We start from the raw sequence: 18,309 nt of genomic DNA on the forward strand, positions 1-18,309 counted from the left end.
TGTTCACTTAAGTGTTCAACATCCCTCCGGATGCTGTTGATTTCTGCTTCTCTTCATTAACAACAACCATCAAAACCAGAACTTTTCATCAACATCCAGAATCCACATCAATACCATACCATACCAATACAATGACGCGTAATCCAGATGGACAAACAAATCTAAAAGAGACTCCTCGAGAACCCAAAGAGCAAAGGGCCATCGTGCAAATTGACGATTGCTCTGAGGATTTTACGTCTCCTGACGGCCCATCTAGCACGTCATTCCATGGAGTAAATAATCATCACCCAGCCCGAGCGCCATTCGCTGATCAAGGATCAGATACCACGTCTCAGACTTTGTCCGTCGAACTCGAAACTCAGATCAGTGAAGAAGATCATTACACAGACCAGGAACCCGCTGACAGCGATACGTGGTCTACGGAAACATTGCAGTCGGATGAGGAACCTGCGCCCAATAATCAACGCGAGAGTCAATACCAATCGTGTTCACCATCACCATCACCACCATCTCATCCCATTTTTGTATATCCAAATAATACACGTCATCATCATGAGCATCATGAAACTCATCGTCAACGATATGATTCTGATTTGGTACCCCTCAGTCAGCCCGAGGAAAATTTTTTTCTATCTGTGGCGTATGTGGCACCAAGCTCTCATTGGGTTCTACGCATTCCAGAACGCTTTGCATGCCGACCTCCTCCCTATTTTTTGTCGCATTACCAATTCTATGATTACGATTCAAATTCGGACGAGCTTCTATGCCTCAGGGGGGATTCCAAAAAGCTTGATTATCCATGGGCAATAGCTTGTCCTCCAGAACGACCCATAGTAAACAGTGATGACATGTTGGAAAGGCGAAGGTCACTAGCCATTTTTCGGACCAGGACAAGATCGTTGGATCGCTACATGAGAATGGAAAATGCAGAAGAGCATCGTATTTAAACGCAATGAAGGGGTTTGAACATGTAATGGAGAGCAACAAGTACTGTGTTCAAGAATGAATGATGGAATTGAGAAATGGCAGTTATTCTTGGATAATAAATCGATGATATTACAACTACACAACATTTTCCCTTATCCTTGAGCTTTTGAAATCCATTTTTTGCTCTATTGATTTGTGAATCATATATAAAATAACTTCGACAGTCATGAGATGATTTCCAGGAAGCTATTTGTTATTATATAATGACTTTGCAATTATTTAAACCATTAGTGGGTACATGGATTGACGGGACACTTCCCAACTTTCAAAAAATTTAATAAATTCATTATTCAATTGTCTGATATCAAAACTTATGTTTTGATTTTTTCATATCTAATAAATGATTGAAATAAGTTCCAAGATATCCCATCCGATACTTCAAGAGATATACACAAGTCCATTGTTGTAGTTGTATGATCATAGACACAACTGTGTAACATCAACGCTTTTGATTCATAGGCCTAAAGAACAATCACTACCCCTTGATTTCCACTTGTTCTATATCTCCAACCTCGTTTTGTTCGCTATAGCTTCATCAAATCGGATACCTGCCTCTCTATTCTACCCTCTAATAGATATCTTTCCTTCCTCCTAAATCATTTTGCTTTCCCATTTCACTTTCCCAAATATTTCTTGATCACGTATCCCTTACCGGTGTACGGTATGACATGCCTATTCTTGAAAAGTCGCCTGTTCCAGATCCAATGTTGTCTATCTGACTTCCACTTTTCAAATATCTGTCATACGCATCTTTCCCCCCAGCTGTTCTCAATTCTTTGGGTTTCTTGGGCTACGGTCTCTTGAACTGATCCTTCGCTAGTGGGATAGGCATATCTGTGATGGTATTGATATGGCTGATCCTCTCCTCCGATGAGACTTTGGCTACGTGGATTTCCATAATCGTATGTACGAGATATTCTTCGACTTCCTTGTCTTGGCAGTTAAAGGAATACCGGGCTTAAGGTTGGTAACTTGACATATTAAGCAGCTCGTCCTTGGTGTGAAGTTCGAAGTTGTCGATCGAATATCGAATGTTGATATGTAGATGTAAGAAAAGAAATAAAGATCGAAAGAAGCCGTACTTTAAGTAGACAAAGATAGAATTAATCATCTGTCTCCCACTCCTCCGTCTCCCACTCCTCCGTCTCCACTCCTCCGTCTCCCACTTCTCCTTCTCCCACTTCTCCTTCTCCACTTCTCCTTCTCCCACTTCTCCTTCTCCCACTTCTCCTTCTCCCACTTCTCCTTCTCCCACTTCTCCTTCTCCCACTTCTCCGTCTCCCGCTCCCACTCCTCCCGCTCCCACTTCTCCATCTCCCACTCCTCCATCTCTGGGGTTTTCGGTTTTGCTTGTGTCTTTGGAGGTTCCCACTTTCTCCAAACTGAAGTTTTGTGTACTGGTCTTAATAAATCGCACAAAGAGAATAAACCGGAAAAAGGTGGAGCAAATGCTTGCTGCAAGTGCCAATTTTCTCTCCAGGTTCCATCCAGCATTGATAATACCGAATACAGTATTAATCAAAGAACCTCCACCAAGGTATATTGAGATTATAAAATATGCGCGTGAAGATGATTGATCTGCCTGCTGGGAAATTTCCAATATCCAGAACCAAATTTGAAAAAAAGATCCACCAACAAGTAAGATCAGATCAACGCTGATCGAACCATTCACCACTATTGTGGCACCATTGTGGGATATTCAATAAACAATGCAACATTGAGATATGGTTGCAGTGGGAAATGAATTAGTTGAGTTGTGGGTATAGTTTATCGTGTTGTTGTTTGACTAAAGAGAGCTGGAATATGGTTGTGCCCTTCGTGAGGCGTAACTACCTTACAAATTGGCGCTAGTACCAATTAGGCAATAGCCCCCCTCCCGCGGGAAACTGATACTTTCAACATACAATATTCATATAAAACATGAATGTAGTAATATCTAAGTCTAAAATACTAAGAAAGTCTTATTTCTTCTAATTTGAAAGAATAATAGAAGTAAAAATGATGCTTGTAAAGGTAATCAACAGTTCAGCCAAGTGTTGTTGAATTAGTATTATTTTGGTTTGGTAGTAATGATTCTAATGATTCTAATGATTCTAATGATTCTCGAGTGATCGAGTGATCAAGTGAGATCGAAGCATTATATTGTTTAGCAACAATCGAATTCCCTTATTCTTTACTGCTCCTTCTGTAAGTTTATTCTGGAACGCATTCTCAATATGAGGAATCATGAATCCACGAACCTTCTACACTGATATTTAATGTGAGTAGTTGCAAGATCATCGAGAGAGCCATGACTTGCTCCAATAACCTTCTGAGCATCACCTAAAGATGGCATGAAAAATTCAGTTTATGTAATATCATCGATGTGAATTTCCTGTGTCTAAATTTTGTTCACAGCTGCTCCGTAAGTGCAGTCAAGCTACTCCCATACTCATTACTCAGAGGCTCAAACACCCCGGGGATGTCTATCCATATGATGTCTATCTTCACGGCGCTTTAGTGCCTCTCGTTTCTCTATTTTCTTTGCCTTTCTCTCAACAATCACAATCCTTTGTTTTTGTATCTTATCTCTTTCCTGCCCATCTGTGTATTTCTCATGCTTCCATTCTGAGTGAGCCGTACTCAATATCAATTCATGGTAGATATTATCTCCGAGTCTTTTCGCTCTATCTTTATTTGCCATAGTTCTATACCAGTTCCCACCTCCACTGCCACTACTTCCAATGTCTCTTATTATACTCCTTCCCTCTCCGACTTTTTCCTTTCCTTTCTTTACCTCCAACTCACCGTGTTCCTGGGTAGGAGCTCTTTCTCCTCCTTGAACATGGGTTCTCGAGTCTGCCTTTGCTTGGTCTGTTTTGGAAGGCATCTTTGAACTAAAACTGGATAACGAAAAATTGTATTTGAAGTATATCCGAGGTCGGTTGGAGTGGATCGTATTTTTATCTTGAAATCGGGCTAGATGATGACTTTCGAGTTGCTTTAATATTGATCCGACGTTGGTTTTGGTTCTGATGCGATGCTGAGGTGGATATTGTAATGCGTTTTGAAGATGGATGTATTGAAGTCTTTCGAGTGTTGGTTCGATTATCGATCTGAATGTTTATTGAGAAGCTTGATATTGATGTCAAGGATAAAGAGAAGTATAATCGGCGGTACGAACAAGCGGGAACTCAACCCGTTAGTAAACGGGTGCTGAGAGATTCACGAGTCCTCGCTACGCATCTTCTTCTGATATGAATAATCATAATCTATGATTCTTGGAAACTAGTTCAGTATACACAGTCATAAATTCAAGTCACTAGTTGAATCGACATCTATGAATCGACCTCACAATTCTTTAAACAACACCCAGCAGACGACTCGAGGTCTGGAGGTTATGTAATATCATCGATTTCTAGTTTCCAGGTCTAAATACCTTCCATTATCCTTCACAAATACACATTATGCCTCAGGATCCTCAATGTAATAACCTTCCTTCTTCCTCATCTCCGACTGAATTTTTCTCTCTGCCTTAGCCGTCCTTTCCATTTGATCACTCCTCATATCAGCATATACTTTTACGCGTGAACGTTGCTTAAACCGCGGTCCAGACCAGCCATTTATCTGAGGTTCTAATCCGCTATCCGTTGATTGGATTGAGCCTGAATTGGATGACCTTCCGCTTGAGTTTGAGCCATAAGACTCTTGACTTGAGACCGAGCTGCCAGATGTGCGGCTTGAGTATGAGCTCACTGACGAACGGCTCGAGCCTGGGTTAGAGAATACTCGACTTGGATTTGAGCTCACTGACGAACGACTTGAGCCTGATCTGGTAGAAGCTTGGCTTGAGTCTACTCTGAAGAACATTCGATCCAAGCCGGCGCCTGAACTGGAGTGCGTCTGGACGGAGCTTGAACGCGAGTGAGATGACATTTTTCGATTTGGTGGGTTCGACAATACTTCGAACTTTATTTGGCTTCAGCTTGTATATCGAATCGAATATTGGAAATGATTTGACGTTGATTTTGATTTTGATGTTAATGTTGAGGAAATTTTTAATCTTGACGTGGATAAAGAGAGGTGGAATCAAGAGCATGAATAAAGGAGAGTAAACCCTTAAGTAAACAAAAAATGCATGCGCAATGAGTCTCAGACATGTGAATTTCGGTAACAATATCGTCAGGTCATCTTTGGTTCGATTTCATAGTCGTAAGTATGAATGAGTCCATTATACGTTATTCCATCTTCTATTTTAAGGCCAACCTTCGAATCAACAGAACTCATACATATCCAATATGGATGATCCCTAACCCATTCGTTGTATCCCCAGAGTGTCATAATCCATAAGATTCACTCTTTTCTAAAGATGGGCAAATTCAACTAGATTCGAATTTAGGAAGGAAGATGATTTGTTTATTCGCCTAGTCATTCGGGATATATAGCTACTTGCCATATTTTCACATCAACTCATATAAATCACCGTCTTATGTGGTAAAAAGGGAAAAGTATGATGAAAACAAAAAAAGTAAATGAAAAGATAAACAGTGAGTGAACGTTTCCAGAAAAAAATTAACGTCATCCATCAACTGTAGTCCCTCAAGATCGCAAAGAAGACCATAGCATCCACACCTCAAACACCGCCATTTATATATAGATACCCCGAACTACCAGAGCCCCTACCCCGATCCCCCACCTCCAATTTCTCTTCCTCGCTTTTAAAGACCCATCTGTTTCCCCCTCGATACATGATGGCTTTTCCGTAGATCCTCTCTATCCCATACCCAGCCTGACCGAACCTGACCTCACTTGCCCTGATCTGATCTAACCATCCAAGTACAAATATCCCACACCCCTTCCTACCCAGTTAAGCATCAAGATGTCCACTAGAAACACCAAAATAAACACTTGTCCATCCTATTCTCCAGTAACTCCACACTTCCGCTTCCACCTCTACGCCCCGTGGGTGTACTCAGGAAAGAGCTTGGAACATTTTCTATTCTCCTTTCCTCTTCCGCCGTTCCACCAGTCGGTGTACGGACTGTTGGGACACTCACTCCAAGAATGAACTTAGAACATCTCTTAATATATCGATTGGAATATCCTAGGAATGTTTATAATGTTTTGTTGGAGGTTGAACATTCAAAAGACAAATTCTGATATCAAACAATTGAAAACTCAGACCCTCCCCACTCGAAGATTTCACACTCGAAGACACAACAAACTATATTTGTTATAACAATCCCACGCACAATCTCCACTGATCACGTCACACATCACAATTTGGAGCCGCAGCGGGAAAATTTTTTCTCTTGTCTTGTACTTTCCTTTCTTCACTCTTCACTCCACTTGATTTTTCTTTCGGTAAAAATACACACTGCCAACACTCCACGATAAATCTATCGGGTAAGTACCCAGACCGACCATTCATTCTAAAGTTGATTTTCATCCAGCTGTATTCTTCCCCATTCCCCTCCATTTTAAACCCCATCCACCCTCCCACCTAGCATATCCATCCATCGCTAGATGAACGCCAGTCAAAGTTCATCCACAAACATCCCCATCATCGATGATGCCTCCTGTGTTCGATGACTTTTCCCAAAGAATTCCATCAAAAACTTCCATGCATGCACGCATATCATGTACCATCAAAAAACGAAGAGATCTAAGAGCAAGAAAGAGAAAAGGAAAAAGGTGTTCTATGTACAGATCGGCTGACGGTACTGATCCATTCGTTACTCGCAAACATTGACGTTAAGCTTGACATGATAGGTTAATACATCATATAAAGCTCAACTGGTGTAAATCGTGTTCAGTCGCTTTCACAAGCACAGAATCATATCATGTGATTGCATTTTATTTCCGGCTAAAATGCCTTCGTGTGGTAGGTATCGCATAGCCGCAGTCGGATTTCGCTCATTAAGGGGAATATTGAACCAAAGTATTCAAAGTTCGGCATCGTTTTGCCTGATGAAATAAGCCCTAGTGTTGTTGTTAGTTTTAATTCCAGATTCAAAATTCAAAATCATAAAAATACTCACTTGGAAGCCTCATATGCGGACCAACAAATAGCGGTACTAGGCATAGTGGTAACCACTCTTGGTTTAACACCCTTGAAGAAACCACCGAATCCTGCTCTTCTATGAATAACCCGGCATCCTTCCACAAAACCACTGACATTCCTTAATTCCGCATCAGTCGCTGTTCCTCTGGTTTGTAATAAAGTCTTAACCACATCCATGGGTGTTGTGAGAGCAGCCGCGAAACCTCCTGCAACCGCACCAGCTGAACAATGGGTCCATGGGTCGTATTTTTTAGTTGGGTTCATGAAAGTCGACATGGATTCGTATGCGAGGAATTGGAGAGCAGTGAAAGGAACTGTCATAGATAGGGTGGTAGGATAAGAAACGTAGAATGCGCTAAGACCTTCACTTCGATAAACGTATCTAGCACAATCCATCATTGATTTGTACATAACTTTCGAGTTGTGCATTTGCATGCGCTGTTTGATAACTGTAAATGTCAGCAAAAAAAAAAGTAGAATGATGTAAAATGCGTATCATACCATCGAAAGGGTTCATGAGGGCATCACTTGCAATGGTTGCGCAAGCCCCACTAGTAGCTATTCAGTATTAGTAAATGTAAAAACTTGGACTTTTATAAAAACCAACCAGCAGCAAGAGGATGGTGAACACCAGCTTGGTTTCCTCCCATGACATGCTTCACAGCTTCATAAGTAGCAAAATAAACAGCGTGTGCAGGTCCTAAGCCGCTATCAGTATTCTTCCGTGCTTGTTCGATTCGAGCCAAACTGACCAGCTCCCACAACCACACTTGACATGCCCCTCCATAGACTGAAAAGTCCCTCTCCGGTAGCTATCCGATATCCTCCTTGTATGACACCATTGTAGACTGCGGATGGGGTAGGGTTGAGAATTTGCATTCGGGTCTGCCTCATATCAATATCGGTTTTTAATTTCATCTGAGGGGCAATTCATGTATACCTTGATTGCATCGATCGGGTACATAACAGTATGTTCCTATAGGTCCATCAGTATCGAATGCAAGGAATTCCGTAGATTAGAAGAGCGTACCGCGATTCCGGCAAAGGCGCCCGCAGCCATGTTCTGGATTAACGAAAAATTTGGTGGGAGAGATTCATATCTAGCCAACAAGGTATTAGTGATTTGCGCCTGCAACCCGATGAAACCAAGAATCCAATTGCCCTCATCGCCATAAGCACATACTCATCATATTCCTCCAAAGGTTCTCCGCCTGGCTTAGCCATTTGGGCTAACGCCGCAGATCCTCCTCCAACTTGAGCTGATTGAAGAGCCAGGTTGTCGACTTCCGTAGAATCAACAATGAATGTCGCAGGTCGATGAAGATACACAGTATGGATATCGCACAGCTTCTAATCCAATAGAAGTTTTTTCTGCGATCAAGTCGTGGTTGTGGTTGAAGGGGGGGAAGGAAGAGGGGTGGCGGGTTGATTGGTAGATATCGATTTTTAGTTGAAAGCAAAATAAAAAAGTGGTGATGCTGTGTTTTTGTTTCCCCCAAAGATCCGAGATACGAATTGAACAGGGGTTTCTTTGGAATAAAACCGGGACCGAGGTACCTATAGCTTTGTAAGAACAGAGTTGAGACAGCTTGATTGCTTGATTGATTGCTTTTGTAGAACCAAGAGACTGTACAGAATAATTGAAAGGGAGAGATAGAAATGTTTGAACCAACCATGAATTAAGAAAACTATCTGTCAGTACTTAGTCGATTTGGAGAAAGTCTTTCATTTAGATTACATATCGAAATCCTCAAGATCATTGATTTACATCGGCAAAGAACAATTGAAAGATAATATATATTTGAATATTACGTATCGCCATCGAAAAGTCCATTCTTTGTTATATTCCACCTCCGCTTTCGCAATTTTACAGCCTTTGATCGGAACTCTCTGCTTGTTGTCTTGCCCACTGTTGGCTGAACGCTTCTTGAAACAGTTCCACGGAGTTACCGCTTTATCTGACAAGAAAGATGACCCGGAACTAAACAAATAGTATCCGGGTCTTGCGGCTATGTAGATATTACTGTTATAGGAACCTGGATATCTGACGGATCCTTCTGTCTCTTTTCTAGAACCGACCTAATCATCTAGATAACGAAGGCCATCTAGATAATCATCTAGACAGTCATCTCATCTAATCTAATCATGAAGCGATCCGGCTATTCGGTACATGGCTATCTACTACTCTATTACTCCTATTACATATGTATGTACAGATTAGCAATACAATTAAAATTTATGAGATATTTCAATCACTCCCCACCATCTATCTGGATAATCCTAGGGCATTTCCCCTTATCGTAGCTCGCGCATCTATCCAGTTCGCATCAAACAAGATGTGGATGAAAGGAACATACATTTACCGGCAGAAAGAAAACGGTCAGAGGCGCAAGCGCGCAGCAAACTCAAGCACGATCCCTGAATACTATAGTCCCAGCCACGTGATATTCATGCTATCAGAAGATCCCGTGTTTGGTCCGCCCGAGAAATTGTGTTGTCCCTAGTCTTAAGGTAGGAAGTTCTTTTCTTGTTCAGTACTGTGTAGGGAACCTCTAACCACTGGATTGCGTTGTCCCAAGCATTGCGTCAAATGAATATGCCAGGCATATGGCAGCAGTGCGAAACAATTCCTTTTAATCATATGCAGCAAAGTTGTTTGCATATGCAATTCTTAAAAGCATTGAAAACCCATGATCACAGATTCATGAGTGAAAGACATCAATTTATTAGCACAGAGGAAACCCATCCTGTCAATTTTCTGGTCAATCTCTAGTACCCAACGTGCTTTCTACCTCTCCTCTATTCACGAGTTAACCATACCCGCCGAATTTGAGATGGACATAGTGTCTTTATGTAGCATCTCTCGAGTTTATAATTGTATATGAACACAGCTCTTTCAAATATACAGCAGTTTGGCTTTTGTTTGTACGACATTCTTAATCAAGTGGTAAAGCGAAGTATTCGTTGTGCCAACATGACTATCACAAACACCAAATCTGTTACCTTCTAGCCCGCTTCGTGCGGCGGATTTTCATGGATATATAATAGTTATCTATCATTGCAATTTGTACGATAGAGCTTATTCCACCCAATCCGTTCCAAGCAAGACCAAAATCTCAGACACTCATCTTAATTGGTTTCCTCCCAACCGTCACACAAAACGGCTGCGTAAGTCTGGCGCCTCTGCAAACCTCCTCATACGCCTTCGGAACATCCACACCCGCCTTCTTCAACTTTTCCACAACAAACGGACTCCCATTATTCGCCATTTCTTGCACAACAGCACAAGAACCATCCGCTATCATCTTTGACTGCCATGGTTGTTCGAATGCAAAATCCTCCTTGATATCGTCTAGATTGTATTGTGCGAATAATCTAGGGAGAGTTGGAAACCATCTATGAGAGTCAGAATTGAGGAATCTGAAGCTACAAGGAGAAGAGACAGATGCGACGATATACCTGTGATCTTTGATGTTTGCCTGCACATTAAGAATCTTGGCGACATGTGGTGCCTCTTCGCCATTTGGTCCCTCAGCGATACCCCGATTTGGATCAATTTCATCCCACTGAATATATCCTCCCGGACCTACAACAATTCTTCAGTCACCCTTTTCTTCTCACCTACAACGAAGGAACAACGTACGTAACAATTTCAATGCATGAGTAAGAACTGCACTCGGGTCTCCATTAATTACAACACCAAGCCAAAGACGTAAATGCACGATATCGAAACTTTCTAACAACTTTTCAGGAGGTTCAACTTGGAGACTATCCATTACTTCTAGTTTCACATTCGAGGGTAGGTAATTTGGATGTGGGAATTGAGCGGAGGAGATATCGAAACCGCATATTTGAACTGCGGATGGGAGTTGCCGAGCGAGATCCAAAGCCCAGATTCTATGCAAGGAGCGATATTAGACATTGAATTCGAACAACCCAAAAACTGTATTATATCCCACAGTTCGAAACAACATACCCGGTACCGGTCCCTAGATCAGTAATCCGATAATTCGTCTCTGGGGGCGGAAGAGGAATCGATGGATGCAAAAGATACCCTAACCCATCTTTCCAGAGATAATGCTGCAGATTGAGCCTACTCATTGATCAGTAAAGACTTATGTCTCGCGGAATCGTACTCACCGAATCGAAGCGTGCATGTCCCGAACCAGTACATACCCTGGATCTTTCTCCATTTCTGCTGACGATCCAGTTGAATTCTTTCCGAGTGATATCTAGGTAGGTACGCAACGAATATAAGCGTATTCACACTTCCCCCCACATGTACAAGCCAGAAAACGAAACCAGTCTTTTCACTCGACGAAACCTATATAAAATATTCAATTTCAGTCAAGAACCACTTCCAATAGAATCACATGTAAGACACATAAATCGAATCTTCAGCTGAACTACGAGCTGAAATAATCACACATGGCCCGACAAGCGAACCGACCGATAACTATTATCGAACTGGATGTTACCAGTCCGGATGGATTATAAAAGACGATTAGAGGGGTGAGTAAGCTACTCCAGAGATACCAAGCCATTCACCCCCCGTGCCAGCCCAATCATCATCAATAATTCATAAACTTTCACCAAAGCATTCGAAAATATATAATTTCAGAGAAGACAACCCTCACATCTCCCTATAGTCAAATCCACACACCAAAATTAATCCCGAGGTTTCCCCGCACCAAGATCTATCCTATCTTATTATCACCCTCGGCAATCTCATCTCAAAAACATCCCTGACCACCACCACACCAACCCACCCCATCATCTCATCATCTCATCATCATCGTACGATATTTCCCAAAACCCTTCCACCACCTCACCTCCATCCAAACCCTCATGCCATTTCTCATGCACCCACCGCAATTGAGAATCGCATTTTCCCATTTCCCATCCTGTACTCCCTGGTCTGGAAGAAATCGATACCGTAGGTAGGACGCTACGGTAGCGTTTTCTAATTGTGGAGGCGACTTTTATATAACCTAACCTAACCTTATGATGTAGAAGGGGAAAAGAATGAAGAAGAAAAAAGCTTGAATTTCCAACCTATTGTCTGGCTGGTGTTATTTTCGTATTCGGATTGTTTGGGATAACCTGGAATTTTGTATTATCATTACCTAGGTACCTATGATATCTCAGATATGAGACCTATGTTGTACTATTCTGAATCAATTTCTCAACGACACTGATCTTAATACATGGTATTATCTTTACTTACCTATCATTCTAATAAACTTGACACTATTATTTCTTGTAAACGACATTAAATGATGAATTAGTGATATCAAAATTACTTTCTAAAAATACGCACACGTCCCAAGTGGCTCGCTTCAAATCCAGGGGCTTGGGCCCGGACCAATATCATTATCATGCATATACATACTTCCCTATCGCCAGACACCTTGAACACCAGAAACTTCCTATATGCTCGCTACCATATACTAACACCTGGTCTACCATTTGTTTGCGCCTTCTGAAATTGATATACCAGTCCCAAAACACCATCTCCCGCTGTCCCATCGCCATCATCTTCATCATCCTTCCCGCCATTATCGTCATTTGCGGGAGACACTTCCCAAGTTGATTCGCCCAGATTGGCAACTGTATCATCGACTGCATAAGATCTTCCAGGTTGAAGAACTGGTCGACCAAGTTCATCTTCATCTTCCATCGGCTCTTCTCTTATATTATTCTCTCTGCGAGCTGGGTATCTGGATCGAGAAGTCCGTCTTACGCTGCGAGCATCGATCTCAGACAATGAAGGCTGGTGACGTGGATCCAAAAGAATAGAAGCCATAGGAGATCCCATAGCAGTGGTGTTGGATGGGAATCGAGTTGTTCGGGGTGCTCTATTCATCGGTCTCACTTCACTCTGTCCCATCCTTGAGCTCTGCATATCCGCACCCGATGATGGAGACATCAAACCTGGAAAGGCAGGAGGAGGGTGAAACTGTTGTCGCATACCAGGTGGATTGTGTCCTGGTACGCCTGTTTTTGGATTGAGCATATAGTTATCGAGAAAATTATAGTATGAGGCGGCCATTTTTCCGTGCTTGGTAGAATAATAATCTTCTCGCACGTCCGTCTTGACTATACCTCGCGATGGAGCACTACCCACTCCCTTCTTGAAGTCGAAAACAGCAAAAGAGCAAACGTATCCAACGCCATCGACATGAACCGTGAATTCTCTAAAGAAATCAATGATCTGTTCGGCGCACTTTGGCAAGCTGAACCATAACAGAAATGGGGTAATTATAATACTCAATACCTCCTCAAAGAAAATTACAAGCTTGAGCTGATAGAGAGTGGAGAACTCTTGCTTAACCTCGTCGCTGTGGAGTCGATCTTGCCAGTGACTTGGCATGTAATGAGTATATTCGATCACACTTCGGAGTGCGTACTCGGGATCAAATACCTCATTTTCTTTTGGTATCATACCATTTGTGATAGCCCAAATCGATCCAAACACTCCTAGATAGAATAGAACCGGCCTCTCCGAGGTGATGTCAAATCCAGCTAAGACCTCAGAGTCCCAAACTGTGGCAACTATCAGAACGGACACAACGGCTCCGGCAACGAATGTTATAAATCTAGCCATATGGGCGGTTTTGATATTTGGAAATTGATTAAGATAACGCGACGCAAATGGATCGGACATATTCAACCTTCTATTAAACAGATGATGAAGTTCATTGAACTCCCTGAATTTCCACTCCGCTAAAGGCGTGTAACCACGCGATCCAAGTGCTGCAGGGTTTTTATGATATTGCTAAAAGTCAAATTAGCAAAATTTCATGCGTCAAGGAATAGGATAGCCTTACATTGAAGTATTTGAAGAAATACACAATCACCACATATATGACGATGACAGGAGCACAGATAACGTTCATCAAACCGGCAAAGAGGAACCTATTTCGTAACCCATCGCTCAACTCTCGTCGATGAGAATCCTTCAGAATCAATTGCCTGACCTGGCCATAGTCATTGAAAATAAAATCTAATATGCACCACTCTAGGTTCCACTGTAAAGTTTTCGAGAATAACTGTCGACCTTGCAAAAAAGGAAGTGGTAAAGTCAGATCCAGAATTTCCTTGTTAACCAGGGCAATGAGGTAATTTTCTTTCCTCATTAAACGATTTGCTATATCATGAGCATCAAGTCGTTGTTTTGATTGAGTACCCATGACAAACTTTCGATTATTCGGCGAAATCCTTTCCACGGTCATAGGATTTGCGTCTCGAAGCGCCATTACCCTGGCTATAACATCTTGAAAAGATACGGTCTGCATATTGCTATCCTGAATCTCAAGGAGATAAGTAAAGAAGTCCCGCATTCTCATAAGCCTCGGGAGATCCGTCAAAAGCTGATATATCTTATAGAGAACAAATAGACAAACTAGCCAAATTGCTACATTTGAAATTCCGGATATCTTCTTTGTGCATTGTGGAACCAACGCATGACTTAAGCTACGAGCGTTGCCACGATAGATCTTCTTATAGTCGACACATTGCGTAAGGAAAGTCGTAAATATTGTTACAAAAAGAAGGGTGCTAACAAAAAATAAATTAGCCCGGTTTGCTTCACTTCGAAAGGATGTACTCACAGGATATCGATGGCTTTGGCTAGAACTATACACCAAATACCTGCCCCTTCAAAATAATCGTATAAATCTCTGATGAAATTGTCCAAATTTGTCACATTAACCCATCGATACATAGCTTTATCTTTTGGGCTGCCTGACAAATAGACTCCTGTATTTCGAGGGATAGCTTGTGGTGTGTGTGACACAGGAGTTGTCCTGGCTGCATCATCTTGGTGTAGTTTCTGCTGGTCCTGCGTCATCTCCCAATGAGCTCTCTCTCTCTCATCTTTTATTTGATGTGCTGATGGTCTCGGTATTGCGTGTGCTTTCTTTGGAAGCGCAGGCTGCCTTGCTCGAATGGCTGAACCCTCCCGGTCAGGATGACGATTATCTCCCTCTATCAACAACGAAGCAGGCACATCATCGTCAGGATCTTCTGCAAGTAACCTAGGCGATTCTGCGAAATGGTGTGCTCGTGCTTTACCTTTTCCTTTGCGATCATATTCCGGCTTGTGTGTTGGTTGTTGTTGATCAGGTAGGAATTTTGTACTTTCTGTAACGGATTCACCGCCGATCACATCTGCCAGATTTCCCAACTCGTCATCATGAAATCTTAAGTTCTCCTCGTCGAGTGCCATTGCCGCTCGTTCCTCTACATCTATTTCCGATTCAGAAACCTCGTCGTGAGCACGTAATGAATCATATATCGATCTTGCTTGGGAATTCGAAGGCAGCAGCCGTGAAATAAGGTTGGAGGTCATCATCGTGAGAAATATTCATCGAACTGAGTATGCATAGGATTGTGCTGCGAATTTAAATAGACCTGTTTGATGTCTAGTCAAGATTGCAAGGTGCTATCGCTCTTGTAGATTTAAGCTGAATCCGGTCAATGTAATAAACCGACCTTGAGAGTGATTGTGAGTTAGGTAGGGTATTAAATATGACACATTACTGGAGGAATCCAGCCATACGGTCAATAGATCTTCAAGTCAGCTGTATAGTGTTAACGGTTTCAAGTCGATGGTTGAGATTTAGAGCACGAGATAGAACTGGTAGGTGAATGACGCCCACTCTCAATGCGATATGGGCAACTCGATTATCTGCCACTCTGACCGCTTTCTTATCAACCTTAAATGGTTTAGCTTTGTTGTAACCCATGAGAGATTGTAGAACTGGTGTTCGAGACAAACAAAACGGCGAATATTAAAAAATAGTCTCAAGGTTGAAGAAACGGGGATTGAATTCGAATCTTGGAAATCATGACGGCTGATTACTTTACTCGAAAACAGTCATATTCGGGGTTTAGTGATGGAACTGATTCACCCGGAACACCTTTAACATCAAGAACCAATCCATTATCTTCAAAAGTCACGAGTGTCCTTTCAGCATCTTATGCCGATTCAGATATTAGAGATGCTCTGTCCTTGTTAGACAAACGAGGTGTACAGAACACTGCCGAAACTAGACGGCAGTTGAGATTAGATGTTCAAAAGGAGGTCATTGAAAGTAATGGCGATATAATTCGTGAATTTGGTCATGTAGCTGAGGTATGAGGCATCTCCCCTCTGTTGTTGAAAATCCCATCTCATCTCAAACTTTAGCAACTTAAACGCATTGGTCTTACCATTGCTACTCTCAATCAAGGATGTGAGGAAATGAAACGACACATTTCAGCCGCTCATCAAGAAACAGCTCCCGTCATACAGGAAGCTTCAGAGCTCATGAAGCAAAAGGAACAAATGCAAGCAAAGCAAGAATTATTGAATGCTTTCAACGCACATTTTATTATGTCAGAAGATGATATTGCATTACTTACTTCAACAGCTGAGCCTGTAAATGATAAGTTCTTCTCCATTCTGAACAAAGCAAAGAAGATCCAAAATGATTGTGAGATTTTACTTGGAACGGAGAACCAACGGTTAGGGTTGGAGATTATGGAACAAACTACAAAGAATCTCAATGGTGCTTTCCAGAAACTTTATCGATGGATTCAGAGAGAGTTCAAGACTCTCAATCTGGAGAATCCACAAATCAGTTCTTCGATTCGTCGCGCTCTTCGCGTATTAGCAGAACGACCGTCATTATTCCAAAGTTGCCTCGACTTCTTTGCTGAAGCACGAGAAAATATACTTTCTGATGGATTTTATACTGCACTGACTGGGACCACCGTTGGCGGCGAAGAAGATCCTTCAATAAAGCCAATCGAACTAGTGGCTCATGATCCGCTGCGTTACGTTGGTGATATGCTGGCTTGGACTCACTCGGCAACGGTAGGCGAACGAGAGGCACTTGAAGTTCTATTTATCTCAGATGGCGATGAGATTGCAAAAGGAATACAAGCTGGTTTAGATAGCGAGCCTTGGAACCGTATTTCCGAAAATGAGAACGAGATTGGTCATTTTGATGGTCTGAAAGCTCTCAATGAATTAGTCGATCGGGATGTCACTGGTGTTGCACGAGTTCTTCGTCAAAGAATTGGACAAGTAATACAAAGTCACGAAGAGACCATTATGGCATACAAGATAGCCAATTTGTTGAATTTCTACCGCGGTACATTCAAAAGATTATTGGGTGATGATTCCGTTCTCCTAGAATCTCTTGCAACACTCGAAGAATCTGCATTACGCCAATTCCGAGCTTTGATGCGCGATCATATTACCAGTCTACAATCCGAAATCCAAGTCGCTCCTCCTAACCTCAGTCCACCTGATTTCCTCCACGAAGGTCTAAAACAGCTGACTGCAATCATGAAAACATACGAAACATCTTTCACGTCTCCTGAGACTCGAGAAGCGGATTTCGAGCCCATTCTCACTGAAGCTTTTGACCCCTTCATGCAAGGCGGCGAAAATATTGCAAAGGATCTCCCAGCTCCCAGGAGCACGATCTTCACAATCAACTGTCTCCTATCCGCCCGAGCAACTTTGGCTCCCTTCGACTTCACTATCTCCCGCGTTTCAGAAATCAAAGATACAATCGAAGAACACGCTGCCACTCTCATAGATCACCAATACACGTTTTTCCTTGAAAAATCTGCTCTTCAGCCTCTGTTACAAGCCATATCTTCCACAAAGGAAATTCGAGACCACCCAGTGTTTCAACCTGCATCTTTAATACAAGCCTCCCAAACCTTGGATGATTTCCTCCCTTCAGCATTGATGGATGCAATGGAAAATCTCAAAGATCTACAAAATAGTATCTTGGTGCGTCAAATTACCGAAGAGGCGGCTGAGAGATTTTGTGATGATTTTGAGAAGGTGGAAGAGCGCCTGATTAAGGCTGATGAAGAAATGGAGGAGAGTTTGGATGAAGAGGATGGAGAAAGAGAACCTTTGAGAATGTTGTATCCGAGAACTGGAGGAGAAATCAGGGTTTTGTTGTCGTAAGGTTTGGATTGGATTTATTCATCGAGTGGAGATTATATAGAAAATTAAAAAGACCTTCACTTCTCGCTCACTGTGCACTTTGCTCTTGGATGTGCTTCCTGTGCAATGCCTTATGATCAGGTCTATATGATATTCCAAGTGGAGTGAGCACAGGCAAACATTCATCTGAGCAGTGTAGAATGCTTTTCAAGGTTTCTATTGATTTATGTTATCTTCCATTATTATCTTCCATTATTATCTTCCATTATTATCTTCCATTATTATCTTCCATTATTATCTTCCATTATTATCTTCCATTATT

General features: G+C 42.0%; 7 protein-coding genes across 7 annotated transcripts; 2 read left to right on the top strand and 5 right to left on the bottom strand.

Moving 5' to 3' along the window:
• Positions 1–131: 131 nt before the first annotated feature.
• On the top strand, positions 132–947 carry EAF02_011785 (uncharacterized protein; the record flags this gene model as incomplete). The annotated part of the gene is made up of 1 exon (XM_038907832.1): positions 132–947. One exon carries the CDS (start codon positions 132–134, stop codon positions 945–947), a length of 816 nt encoding a protein of 271 aa, XP_038752341.1.
• Positions 948–2,094: 1,147 nt separating this feature from the next.
• Positions 2,095–2,481, bottom strand: EAF02_011786 (uncharacterized protein; the record flags this gene model as incomplete). Its single annotated transcript, XM_038907833.1, has 1 exon — positions 2,095–2,481. The coding sequence occupies one exon, from the start codon at positions 2,479–2,481 to the stop codon at positions 2,095–2,097; it is 387 nt and encodes a 128-aa protein (XP_038752342.1).
• A 1,950-nt stretch (positions 2,482–4,431) lies between these two features.
• Positions 4,432–4,902, bottom strand: EAF02_011787 (uncharacterized protein; the record flags this gene model as incomplete). Its single annotated transcript, XM_038907834.1, has 1 exon — positions 4,432–4,902. The coding sequence occupies one exon, from the start codon at positions 4,900–4,902 to the stop codon at positions 4,432–4,434; it is 471 nt and encodes a 156-aa protein (XP_038752343.1).
• A 2,009-nt stretch (positions 4,903–6,911) lies between these two features.
• EAF02_011788 (uncharacterized protein) lies at positions 6,912–8,254 on the bottom strand (the record flags this gene model as incomplete). Its single annotated transcript, XM_038907835.1, has 8 exons — positions 6,912–6,948; positions 7,008–7,479; positions 7,532–7,588; positions 7,638–7,730; positions 7,783–7,915; positions 7,971–8,006; positions 8,061–8,130; positions 8,214–8,254. 8 exons carry the CDS (start codon positions 8,252–8,254, stop codon positions 6,912–6,914), a joined length of 939 nt encoding a protein of 312 aa, XP_038752344.1.
• Positions 8,255–10,146: 1,892 nt separating this feature from the next.
• On the bottom strand, positions 10,147–11,223 carry EAF02_011789 (uncharacterized protein; the record flags this gene model as incomplete). The annotated part of the gene is made up of 5 exons (XM_038907836.1): positions 10,147–10,426; positions 10,490–10,616; positions 10,674–10,927; positions 11,007–11,123; positions 11,171–11,223. The coding sequence occupies 5 exons, from the start codon at positions 11,221–11,223 to the stop codon at positions 10,147–10,149; spliced, it is 831 nt and encodes a 276-aa protein (XP_038752345.1).
• Positions 11,224–12,470: 1,247 nt separating this feature from the next.
• EAF02_011790 (uncharacterized protein) lies at positions 12,471–15,386 on the bottom strand (the record flags this gene model as incomplete). Its single annotated transcript, XM_038907837.1, has 3 exons — positions 12,471–13,808; positions 13,861–14,590; positions 14,644–15,386. 3 exons carry the CDS (start codon positions 15,384–15,386, stop codon positions 12,471–12,473), a joined length of 2,811 nt encoding a protein of 936 aa, XP_038752346.1.
• Positions 15,387–15,881: 495 nt separating this feature from the next.
• Positions 15,882–18,008, top strand: EAF02_011791 (uncharacterized protein; the record flags this gene model as incomplete). The annotated part of the gene is made up of 2 exons (XM_038907838.1): positions 15,882–16,169; positions 16,224–18,008. The coding sequence occupies 2 exons, from the start codon at positions 15,882–15,884 to the stop codon at positions 18,006–18,008; spliced, it is 2,073 nt and encodes a 690-aa protein (XP_038752347.1).
• Between the last annotated feature and the right edge of the window lie 301 nt (positions 18,009–18,309).

This window comes from Botrytis sinoallii (genome assembly GCF_014898435.1).
Source record: "Botrytis sinoallii strain Bc 23 chromosome Unknown BSIN_036, whole genome shotgun sequence".
NCBI classification, from domain to species: domain Eukaryota; kingdom Fungi; phylum Ascomycota; class Leotiomycetes; order Helotiales; family Sclerotiniaceae; genus Botrytis; species Botrytis sinoallii.